Here is a 12,589-nt window from a genome sequence, read left to right as displayed (position 1 = left end):
GGTAGGCCCTTAACAAGATGAATTAGCATATTAACTGACAATGAGCTCGAGTATATCAGAAGTCTGTTTAAAATTGGTTTTCACTCAACCTTTAACATATATTTTTATTTGTAACATTAATTGCAATTGACCAATACCCTTGATCATAATATCTCATCAAATCTTCACTGTATTTTTCTTTTCCCTTCATTTAGTCCATCCATCCATTAATCTCCATATATACCATAGATCTTGAGGATAATGCATGATATGGCAAGATCTGTTGTTCATAGTGTTGCAGTGAGTCCTAGTGCATTAAATGGCACCTAACAACAAATGATTGGAAAAGCAATATTCCTATTTTATGACTTTCCTAATAATGTGGGTGTGATTCTCACTCTCTGTAAACTTTAGTCTTTCCCAACCTGCAAGCTCACCTTTCAGGGCTGTGCCCAGCCTATTCTCACCATATATAAAGCGCTGCTGGGAGGACATTCTTTGCTTTCTGCTCCTCTGAGCTCTACACTCCCACCTCACAAGCTTTTTTTACCTTCTCGTCTTTAGAGAACCATGTCTAGCAAATCCACCATGAGCCATCGTGCCTTCAGCACCAGCTCAGCCAGAGTCCCCAAGACCTGCCGCTCAGGCTTCAGCAGCGTCTCTGTGTCCCGCTCCAGGGGCAGTGGGGGCCTCACTGGGGCCTGTGGAGGAGCTGGCTTTGGCAGAAGGAGCCTCTACAGCCTGGGAGGCTCCAGGAGAATCACCATTGGAGGTGGCAGCTGTGCCATGAGGAGTGGATATGGCAGCTGAGTTGGAGGTGGCTTTGGCTTTGGAGCAGGAGCCGGTGGTGCATTTGGTTTTGGTGCTGGAGCTGCTAGTGGCTTTGGGCTTGGTGGAGGAACTGGCTTTGCTGGTGGCTATGGGGGCTCTGGCTTCCCTGTCTGCCCTCCTGGGGGCATCCAAGAAGTCACTGTCAACCAGAGTCTCCTCACTCCCCTCAACCTGCAAATTGACCCAACTATCCAGAGAGTGAAGACTGAAGAGTGGGAACAGATCAAGACCCTCAACAAGTTTGCCTCCATCATTGATAAGGTGAGCCAGCAGGACATTCTCTTTGTCAACTATTTCAGAGTCCTCTAACTGGAGACACAAAGATCTTGTACCAGGAGAAATGTAGGAAGGAGAAGGATGTGCAGATTAGTATTTCACAGGATCCACAATGGCTCTTGACTGACAAGACACAGAGGTGATGGAAACAATTTTAAACTTAATGAATCTTTTAAATGGCCCTCATTTCTGTCTAGGAAAATTTCTCAACTTTTGATCATCTATAGATCTGGAGTAGCAACCACTTCCTAAATAACATGGCTCTGGAAACTCTATGAACTTTAATAAATGTTGATAGTTGTAGAGGGGCTTCAAGCCTTTTGTTAATAGGGTTGTTATGAGTCATGCTCGACCCGAAGGCAATCAGCAACAACAACATAGTATAGAAAAGGAATAAAAGACAGTAATGCATCCACTTTTATCTCAGAATATTTTAAGCAATATAGATAGCACAGGCTGCTCACGAGAGCACTGAATCCTAGGTAATAGGGAAAATATGAGCTTAAAGTGGAGGAATAATGTGGGGAAAGATAACAAAAATGTTAAAATAACTTAAATACTATGATCATGCCACTGAATTGTGTATTTAGAAATTTGTGAAAAATATTTTGTTTTAATATATTGTTATGTGCCATCCAGCCGCCTGCAACTCATAGCGACACTATGTATAATAGGTCTGAACCCTGCCCTATCTTCACTATTAGGCTTACTGCCTCACTGACCCCAACACAGACACATCTATCTCTATTGCTCCAGTTACCATGTGAATCCGTTTCATCTAGGGTCTTCCTCTCCTGCACTGTTCCTCCACCAAGCATTGGCCCTTCCTGACCATGTGCCCAAAGAATGTAAAATGGAGCTACAGTATCCTTGCCTCCAATTTCTCCTTGGAGTTTATCTAAGATAGACCTATTTGTGCTTCTGGCTGTCCATGTTATGTTCAATACTTTTCTCCAGCACCACAACTCAAAAGCATTGATTCTTCTATCATCCTTAGTCATTATTCTGCTCTCTGATGCACAGCAAATGATTACAAAGACCACGGCCTGGATCAGGTGTACCTTAGTCTCTAGACTGACATCATTAGTCTTTAGCACTTTGGAAAGATCCCTGACAGCAGACTTCCTCAACGCAATTAATCTTTTGAGTTCCTTACTGCTGGTGCCAAGAGTTCTGATTGTTGAGTCAAGCAAGCTGTAATTGTTAACAACCTCAATCTCTTCTCTATCCATGATGGTGCTGCAAACTGACCCAGTGGTTAGACTCTTTGTTTTCTTGATATTGAGCTTCGAGCCATAATAAGACTATAGTGCTTGACCTTCTGTAGCAAATGCTTCAGGTCCTCCTCAGTTTTGGCAAGCAAGGTTGTGCCATCTACATAATGCAGGTTGTTGATGAGTCTGCCTCCAATCCTAATGCTACACTCCTCCTCTTAAAGTCCAGGCTCTCAAATGATATGTTCCACATACAGATTGAAAAGATATGGGGACAAGACACATCCCTGACACACTCCCTTTTTTATTTTGAACTATGCAGTGTTTCATTGCTCTATTCTGATGACTGCTTTCTGGTTCAAGTACAGGTTTCCCATGAGCACAATCAAATATTCTGGGATTTCCATTCTTCTCAAGGTTATCCACAATTTGTTGTGATCCACACAGTCAAATGCCTTTGTATAGTCAATGAAACACAAATAGATGTTTCTCTGGTATTCTTTGCTTTCAACCAAGATCCATCTGACCTTGGAAATAATGTCTTCTAAACCCAGCTTGTATTTGTGGTAGTTCTTTGTTGATGCACTGTTCTAGTCATTTTTTTATCATCTTCAGCAGGATTTTGCTTGAGTGTGTTAATAGTGACTCTGTCAGGTCATCTTTTTTTGAAATGGGAACAAATACGGATCTCTTCCATTCCATTGGCCAGGTAGTTGTGTTCCAGATTTCTTCGCACAACCTGATGAGTACGCCCAGGGCAGCATCTGTTTGTTGAAATGTATTAATTGGTATTTCATCAATTCCTGGGGCCTTGTGGTTTCTTTGGGGGTTTTTTGTTGGGCTGTTTTTGTTTTGTTTTTCAAACCCTTTAGAGCATCTTGAACTTCTTCCATCACCATTGCCTCTTGATCACATGTTGTTTCACGAAATTCTTCTGTATCATCCATTTTTTTTTTAATTTTGGTACAGTGACTGTGTACTCCTTCTATCTTCTTTTAATCTTTCCAGATCATTCAATACTCTGTCCATTGCATCCTTAGATTTAACTTGAGGTTTGAACTTGTTCTCCAGTTCCTTCAGCTTAAGAAATTATGAGCGAGTTTGTCCCTTTTGATTTCCCAACTCCAGCTCTTTGCACATTTCATTATAATACTTTGTTTTGTCTTCCCATGCTGCCCTTTGAAATCTTCTGTTCAGCTCCTTAACTTCTTGGTTTCTTCCCTTTGCTTTGGCTTCTCTGTGCTCTAGTTTTTTAGTATATTTTCACCAAAAATGAAAATTGATGTTGTTTTTGTCTGGTAGTAGAATACTTTATATAGTCTGTAGGAAAAAATGGAACTGACTCTATAACTAGTGGATTGCTATCAACAAAGGACATGTTAGATTAGACTTATGCACTAAAGGGGAAGGTGGATTCTCATCTAGGAATGATACAGCAGTTAACATCTATTCTCTCTACTTCATGTAAAATAAATTTCCTGCAACATATCCTGCAAATGCTATCTTTAAACAATATGTGTTTTTCTGCTTGCCAAGAGAAGACGGAATGTTGAAAATGACTGTCAGGCTATAACTTTCAAGGTAAGAAAAACACAAAGGTCCTTGGGGAAATTACTCTGGGTAGATCTATAAGGTGTAAAGGAAAAATTAGGGGAACAGGATGCTCAACATAAGTCTCTGAGCTGTTCTTCCTAGATCAGCACCATGGAGACGCCCCACCCAAGTCTCTCATGAGACCTGATAACATAGACATTTCCTTCTTTCCCTTTTTCCCTTGTCTACAAATGACCACCTTGTTTCCCATCCAGGTGCGGTTCTTGGAGCAGCAGAACAAAGTCCTGGAACCAAGTGGTTCCTGCTCCAAGAGCAAGGCACCAAGCCTGTCAGCCAGGACTTGGATGATCTATTTAAGGGCTACATCATCACCCTGCAGAAAGAGTTGGATTTTATCAAGGGGGAGAGAGGCCAACTGGACTCAGAACTCAGGGGTGTACAGGACCTGGTTGAGGACATAAAGAACAAGTGAGTTCAAGATAAAGTTAAATAGAATCAATTCTCTAAAGAATACACTTCAGCATTAATGGATATGGCTACAAATGCAATTTCTTAGAAAAGTACATATCATGCAAATAAAATGAAGCAATTATTGCCTAAGGGAAAAAAGTCTCAAAGGGCAAAGTGGAAATATGACTATATGAGGAAGAGCAAAAAGATAAAAATTAGGGATCATGAAAATTATACGTTAGTCTCTATGACAAGAAAAACCAATGTGTTACTATTGCATCTTATGGAATATCACACTGCCTTTTCCATATCATCATACCTGCCAACTTATTTATACTGTGTTCTTTTCTTATTTTAGATATAAAGAGGAAATCAATAAGCACATGGCAGCAGAGAATCAATTTGTGACTCTGAAGAATGTGGGTTGTTTAAGAGCCAGCGATTAAGGGTTTAATTTTGTGTGTGTGTGTGTGTGTGTGTGTGTGTGTGTGTGTGTACGCGCACGTGTGTGTGTGTGTTTTGTTTGGTTTGGTTTTCACTGAAGGATGGAAGTATGCATCCCTGCCCAAATGGAGAGGCTGGTTAAAGAGCTTAAAAAATGCAATCGGATGGGGATGAGGATGGGAAGTAGTATTCAGCTGATCCACATTGATGGTCTGCCCCCAGGATGTTGATGCTGCTCACATTACTCAGGTTGGTCTACAAGCCAACATGAATAGTCTAACAAACGAGGTCAATTTCCCCAAAGTCATCTTTGATGCTGTAAGTATCACAAGCCTCATTTTATTTCATCTAATCGGATTAACTAATGGGTGGCCGATTCTTGGGATGCAATTCCCTGTGAATGTCTCTAGACAAGATGGTTTTACCACCTTATGTTCTGCAGGAAATGTCTCAGATACAAACTCGTACCTCAGACACATCTATGGTCCTGTCCATGGACAACAATCGCAAACTGGACCTGGACAACATCATTGCTGAGGTCAAAGCCCAAAATGAAGAGATTGCCCAGAGGAGCAGGGCTGAGGCTGATTCCTGGTACCAGACTAAGGTTAGCAGTGAGCTGACTGTGACACCCTTCCCTCCCTCTTTCTCATGGTGGCCATTCAGGCCACACATCCCAGGTGGTAAATGCATTTCTTGGAAGTGAGGTCATCTCACAGGACAGATGTAAATCAATAGGGAGGAAAAGCAGAGTTTTCTTGTTTGACCGTCTAGCAATCAGTCATCTACTCAGATTTGAGCAAGTTCCTAGGTACTCGTAGGACAGTGGAGGAAATGAAGAGATGAGGATGTCTGTGTAGATTACAAAATTTGGTCCAACTCTAAGAGCTCTGCCAAGTCACTCTCCTTAGAGTTACTCAGAACTATAAAGATAAATGTCAGAGGAATTAAAATCAGGTTTGCACAACTAGAATGATTGACTTGGGAAATGTAAAGGAAACTGTTGGGAAGGAACAGATCAGAAAGCTTGAGGAAGATTGTTGCAAAGCTACCCGGGAATCAAGGTGTAAAGGAGATTGGAGCAAAGGGAAAATATCAAGAGCAGTATTGCCCAAATGTGCAAGAGATTCAGAGGTGGGACAAGATCTTAAGAATCTGATGGGAAAACTCATTACTTCAATTGAAGATCTTTGTAATTTTTTTATTTGTTAGTGTGGCATCCACATGAAATCATCAACAATATGTTTCTGTTTTGCTCTTGTAGATAAAACTACAAAATAAGTAATACTCTTTTTTTCCCATTACCCTTGGTCCTTTTTTCCACTGCAATGACATTACCTACATCCTCATAAAGTATGTGAGGTTTTTGAAAAGTTCTCCAACTTTACAAGACTTGAAATTTACTAAAAAAAGGGTAAGTGAATGTCTTCATTTCTGGAAAGTAGTTTTCTTCCTTACTGGGAAAGACTGCAAACTAGAGCTAGTTTTGTCTGAAGAAGCTTTTAGAAATTCTTTCTGCCTCTTATTCCCATCTAGTGTGCCAACCTGCAGGCTGCCATAGCTGATGGTGAGCAGCATGGAGAAATGTCCTTCAAGGACTCCAAGAACAAGCTGACAGAGCTGAAAGATGTCCTCCAGAAGACCAAGCGAAATATGGCCAGGCTATTGAAAGATTACCAAGAGCTATTGAATGTCAAGCTGTTCTTAGATGTGGAGACTGCTACCTATAGGAAGCTACTGGAAGGCGAGGAGTCCAGGTGAATAACTCATACAAGTTCCTCAAAATATCTTATGTTCAGCCTCAAGAGTGCAATTTCAGGGCACTCTTTCTGTTGCTGCTGTTGTTATGTGCATTACAAAAGTTGGTGATGTTATTATATCTAGAATTTATAAAATACTCAAGCACCACAACAAGATAAAGGAGAATAATCCAATTGAAAAATGGGCACAGGATATGAACAGACACTTTACCAAGGAAGACATTCAGATGGCCAACAAGCACATGAAGAAATGTTCAAAATCCCTAGCCCTGAGAGAGATGCAAATCAAGACAACCATGAGATGTCATCTCACTCCAGTAAGACTAGCAAAATTTAACAGAACAGCAAGCAACAAATGCTGGCGAGGTTGTGGAGAGACTGGAACCCTTATTCACTGTTGGTGGGAGTGTAAAATGGTGCAACCACTGTGGAAAGCATTGTGGCACTTTCTCAAAAAGTTGCAAATAAAGATACCATTTGACCCAGCAATTCCACTACTGGGACTATACCCTAAAGAGACCATAAATGACATCCAAGTAGATATATGTATACCCATGTTTATCGCGGCTTTGTTTACAATAGCAAGGAGTTGGAAACAACCTAAATGCCCATCAACAAATGAATGGGTAGAGAAGCTGTGGTATATTCGCACAATGGAATACTATGATGCATTGAAAAACAAGGAATTCATGCAATATTATTCAAAATGGGTGACCCTGGAGGACATTATGCTGAGTGAGGTATCTCAGTCACAAAGGGACAAATGCTATATGGTGCCACTGTTGTAGAATGAGGCTGGCATTGGGGTAGGGTAAGACTGAGAAAAACTGGATGAACTATGTTTATGGCATTGAAATCTATGAGGGAGAGAATAGTCTAAAAGTATTATATTTTAGGGCATTATTTTTATCATAGGAGTATGCAATGAGGGTTGCAGAGTGGATTATACTTGGGGGTAGGGGGTGGGGTTTGGGGAGGTGCAGGGGGATTGTGTACCAATGAGGGAGTTTTTCTTTTGCTTTTCAAGGAGAGGAGCAAATGGGGGGGGAAGGGTTTGTGTGGGGAGAAGGGTGCAGCAATGAATGAATGGAATTCCAAAATCTCTGTAGATGTTCATGGAAATGAAAAATAAACAAACTAAATTTAAAAAAAAAAGTTGGTGATGACACTACAACCCTATCAACAATAGATTAGACCTTTGTCCTATCTTGAGCCATCCTCATTATCTCTGACCTGCTCTAGCCCACAGTTAAAGTGGATTATGTCAATCATCTTCTTGAGGGTCCTCTTCTCTTTCTTTGACTCTCTACCTTTCCCTGAACGACATGTTTTTCCAAGTACTGGCAATATCCAAATTATGTGATATGAAGTTTCACCATCCTTGCCTCTAAGGAGCACCTTGGTCACATTTCCTTTAAGAAAAACTTGTTTGTTCCTTTAACATCCATTGGATATTCAATACTATTCCCAACATCATAGTTCTAGGGCACTTTGGTTTTGACCATTTGCTATTCTTAGAAAACAACCCAAAGGGCCATTTCCAGTGGCTGTTACTGGGATGGAGCATCCCACAATGATCTAGGTAATGACTTTCTGAGGTCTTATCTTCTCTGTATTTCCTCTTCTCCTAGGCTGAAAGGAGAAGGTGTTGGACAAGTCAACATCTGTAAGTATTCTTGCACAAGCTCTTCCCTTGCCTCTGTTCTTTTCCCTAGATTCAGACTAGTAGAAGGAGTCTTCCCATATATCATTCTTTCTTTGTTTTTCTCCCCTTACAGTTGTGGTGCAGTCCAACATCTCCAACAGCTATGGCAGCACCAGTAGAACTGGTGGTGGATTAAGCCTTAGTGGAGGCAGTGGCTGTTCTTATGGTAGTGGTCACAGCCTTGGGGGTGGCTTCAGTTCTGACAGTGAGAGAGGCATTGGAGGTGGCTTTGTTTCCACTGGGAACAACAGTTCCATTGTGAAATATACCACCACTTCCTCCTCCAGCAGGAAGAGCTTTGAGAATTGAAGTTCTACTATCAGTTCTAAATCCCATAATTCCACAGGCTGCTCTCCAGCTACACAGTTCCCTCTTCAGGTTGCTTCTCCCCTCTGGCCTTCTCACCTTTGCTGAGAAGATCTTTGCTGAGTCGGGGCTGCTGTTGCCTAGTGTCTTTCTATCTGTTTGTCAGTATCTGCTCCCCTTGAACTTCCTCAGCTCATCATCACAGTATAGTGTTTTACTGGTATGCAGTCATCATTTTATTACCAGCCTTATCAGTCTGACATAATTTTGAGAAGAAAACAATCTGTTATCCTTGAATAACAGAAACTGAGTGCTGCTGCAGAACCAAGAAGCTGCCCTTTGCTTACAATTATCTTGTCAACCACAGGTCTACCTTTAAAGTCCTCAATCTAAAGAATGAATCGTCATGATCTTCCCTTGTGCTCCTGATTAGTGTGTGATACTACCCTCTGATTTGTAGAGACTGTATCCGTGCAGTGTTTTTCTGTCCTCTCTTGGCTTTCTTTTTCTTGTTGAATAAAGCAGATTGAGAACAAAAAGTCTATGTTTGATTTTATTGCCAATCATGAGATGGCTCAGAAATGGTCTTTTCTTTAGAAACTGTTCCTCATCTTCAAAGCAGTAATCCTTTGTCCTCTAACAACTCATGGGGGTCAATAACTATTTACTCAGGATTATTTCTTTTAAATTTTTTTTCTTGATATTTTAACAAAAGTTTACTGAGAAATTGGATTTTCTTAATTTATTTTTTTCAAGTCTTAAGAAAGAAATGGAAGCCAGGGCCTGGAAGCTCAATCAGTCTGATAACTATCGGAGTTTTCCTTCATCTTATTATTTGGCAGTTTGATCTCAGTCTCCCTTGGAGATCCCCTCTATACTGCCTGGTGATACTGGAGAAACCCTCTACATGGATCCATCAGCTAAAAAGGACAACTGGTAAAAAGAATTTATGATTTGTTTCTATGATAATCAGGGTGTTTGCCACAAAGTCGTTTTCATACAATATATGAGATGCACTACAGTCAATCCAATTTAATCAGAACAGAGAGATCCTCAGATCTTGATATATAGATTTGTTTTTAATATACAGATTTATATCGTTTAGCACTGCATTAGTGGGAACACAGTTTTTTTGTGCTCAAAGATATTTTAGTTGGACTGAAGAAATTCGCATGAAAAATGCTGGTAAAACTTTTAAAAGGGTACGTCTGAAAATGATTCATTAAATTCTCTCTAGATTATATCTTAATTATTGTTTTTGTTGGGGGTCATCGTGTTGACTATGACTCATAGGGACTCTATGAACAACAGATAGATCTGAACCTTGCCCTAGCCTGTACCATCTTCACAATCTCTAATGCTCAAGTCAATTATTAGTATTCACATCTCATTCCATCTTGTCTAGGATACCTTACTAGCTCTGAAAATAAAATACAGTGATAAAAAATTAAATAACTAAAACTTTAAAAAAGTATTAGTTATAGGCTTCATTTTGAAGAGATGAGAAAATGGTGTTCAGGTTTGCATTCTCTGGTTGGGGAATGGTCTCCTTTTGTAATAGAAAATCAGAAGAACTATATTAAGTGTAAACTTTAATGCACAGTTTGACGAAAAGGTATTGGAAATTCATTCAGCTCTACCCTGATAGTAATAGCAGAGTTACAATTTTTACTTTTAGACAGTAACACACATTTGTTGCAGAATCTGACTAGTTAAACATTTTCTATCTGGCCTTAACCAAATAATAACGGAGGTGGGAATCACAAGGACAACAATAATAAACTCAGTTATAATGCTGTTTTACTAACTTGAAGAAATTCACAGTAGAGAGTCTCTGCTCTGGTCATTAATTAAGTTGAGGCCCAACAGTTATCTACAAGTGGACAAGAGTCTTGCTGCTGAATAGGTCGCTAAACAAAAGCTTTGGAGCTGGGGAAAACTTTTGTGGATTAAGGAGTTGTTTTAAGGTTTCTAGCTATCCTCATGGTAACAATGTCAAGGGGTCATCCAGCCTCAGTGTTTCCAGAAACTCTGAATTCCATGAAAACTTGAGATTCTGTTCTTCATTTTACCCTTTTGATCTAGATTCTTCCAAAGAGTCTTTGACTAGAACAGTCAGTAATGGTAGCCAGGCACCAACCAGTTCTTCAGGTCTTGTAAAAATGTCTTTGTTCATGGAGACAATTGGGTAGGCGTTCCAGTTTCTTCTCCTATTTGTGATGCTTTATTGTTTCTGGCAACTAATGGCCAATTATCACATTGTTTTAAGACCAGGTTCTATGGATTTTAAGACCAGGTTCTATGGATTTTAATAAATCCATGTTAAATAATATCATACGTATATATCACACAGAATAATCTCACTGCTTTTAAAATACTTAATTTTAAAATACTCACTTTTTAAAATTCCTGAGTGACACAAATTATTAATATCCTCAGTTAATAGAAAAGTTAACAATTCAAGTCCAGCTAGAGGCACCTTGGAAGAAAAACACGGTTATCAATAGCCACTAAATAGTCTAGGATTTTTCCAGAGTAAAATACATGTCTACTTCGATACACATGGAGGTACCATGAGTCAGAATCAGCTCAGTGGGACTGGTTTTATGTTCCCCATCACCACCTATTTGTAACTTTGTCATATTTCCTCATTATTAAAAGATATTATTTGTTGTTGTTAGTGGTCATCAAGTCAGTCAAAAGAATGAAAACGTGTTGACTTCTATAATTGAAGCTTATAGTCAATCCACCTTGTTTGCCTTTATCCCCGTTTTAGTAATGAGGAAATCAAGCCTCAAGAAATTAAAGCAGTATGACCAATGAGGGGCAAAGCCAGAATTCCCTGATGGATCTGCGCCGTGCCAGAGACTCAGTGCTCCTCCCCAGTGATAGGTCGTTACCTTATAGGAAGGTGTGATCTTGCCAGTGGATTCCATCTTTATCCTCTCTATCACTTCTGCCTCTGACCATGAGGAGAGTTGCAAGCAAACAAGGAGGACTGGCCTGAGCTTCCTCTCCAGTCCATTCTTCCCTTGGTTTGCTTGCCCTCTGGTGGAGGTGTCACTACCGTTGGTGTCAAAAGCAGACATAGGAACAAGCTCCTCACCTCACCAGGGCATCTCGTAAGTGATGATATCAGCCAGTGACACAATCATACACCAGGAGCAAATATCAGCAATGTCTGCCCTTTACCCCGAGGATCCCAGCCCACACTGGGGGAAAATGAATTACTGCTTGTGTCCAAGCTGGCACCACTTACCCTCTCTCCTCCCCCAGTTTGGGACTCCAGCCAAGCTCACTCAGCTTTTGCCTTTCTTCATCCTGAGAGCCCTTCTTTAGTTTCTTTCTTCTGACTTCTGACTTACCTCTTGGTGATGGAAAGAATGTGGCAGTGTAGACTCTGTCACCCTTGCCACACAAAATACTTTCAAAACATCATTTCTCTTACATACTTTATGTCACTCAGCAATATAGGTTAGGATTACCTGTGCCCTAGTTGGGTTCTGGATACTGCAGAACAATTTAGAAGACTGTGCTTACCCTTGAGAAATCCCTCTCAACCCAGCAGAGCTAGAAACACAACCATTACAACATACACACAGTCTGCATAAACCGAGAGGCAAGGGGAAGGGGAGCAAAGTATGAAAGGTGTGCCAAAGAGGCAAAGTGGACGTCAGCTCTTTCAAGGGGAAACTGTGAAGGATGCATGTTATTGCTGTTGTTATGTGCCATCGAGTGGGAATCGATTCATAGTGACCCTACAGAGGGTTTCCTGAGGTAGAAAATTGCTTGGGAGGAGATTGTCTGATCTTCTACCAGAAAGAAGCTGATGATTCAAATCCTGTGCCATTGCATTGGCAAGACACTAAGCCACTAGATTTCCCTAAGAGTGTTTATAAACCTTTTTTTTTTATTAAATTTTATTAGTTTCAATGAACATTCACAGGGATTCTGGGCTTTCACTCCTTCATTGCCGCACCATTCTCTCTCTCCTCCTCCCCAGTTTGTTCTTCTTCCCCCGCCATCCGAATGTCTGTTTTAATTGTCCAATTGCCACAGTGCTTGTCAAA

The 12,589-nt window shown here is 40.5% G+C and overlaps 1 protein-coding gene across 1 annotated transcript; it reads left to right on the top strand.

Annotated features, from left to right (window-relative positions):
• The first annotated feature begins 549 nt into the window (after window positions 1-549).
• Window positions 550-8,522, top strand: LOC102844022 (keratin, type II cytoskeletal 6A-like). Its single transcript, XM_006883971.1, is given in 9 exon segments — window positions 550-1,071; window positions 4,109-4,139; window positions 4,142-4,322; window positions 4,663-4,723; window positions 4,971-5,066; window positions 5,191-5,355; window positions 6,285-6,505; window positions 8,140-8,174; window positions 8,287-8,522. Coding segments are annotated over 9 exon segments (1,548 nt in total).
• Window positions 8,523-12,589: the final 4,067 nt, after the last annotated feature.

Source organism: Elephantulus edwardii, unplaced genomic scaffold, assembly GCF_000299155.1.
Source record: "Elephantulus edwardii isolate Elephantulus edwardi_28Jun2011 unplaced genomic scaffold, EleEdw1.0 scaffold00030, whole genome shotgun sequence".
Classification (NCBI taxonomy): domain Eukaryota; kingdom Metazoa; phylum Chordata; class Mammalia; order Macroscelidea; family Macroscelididae; genus Elephantulus; species Elephantulus edwardii.
This window is presented reverse-complemented; position numbering and strand designations above follow the sequence as displayed.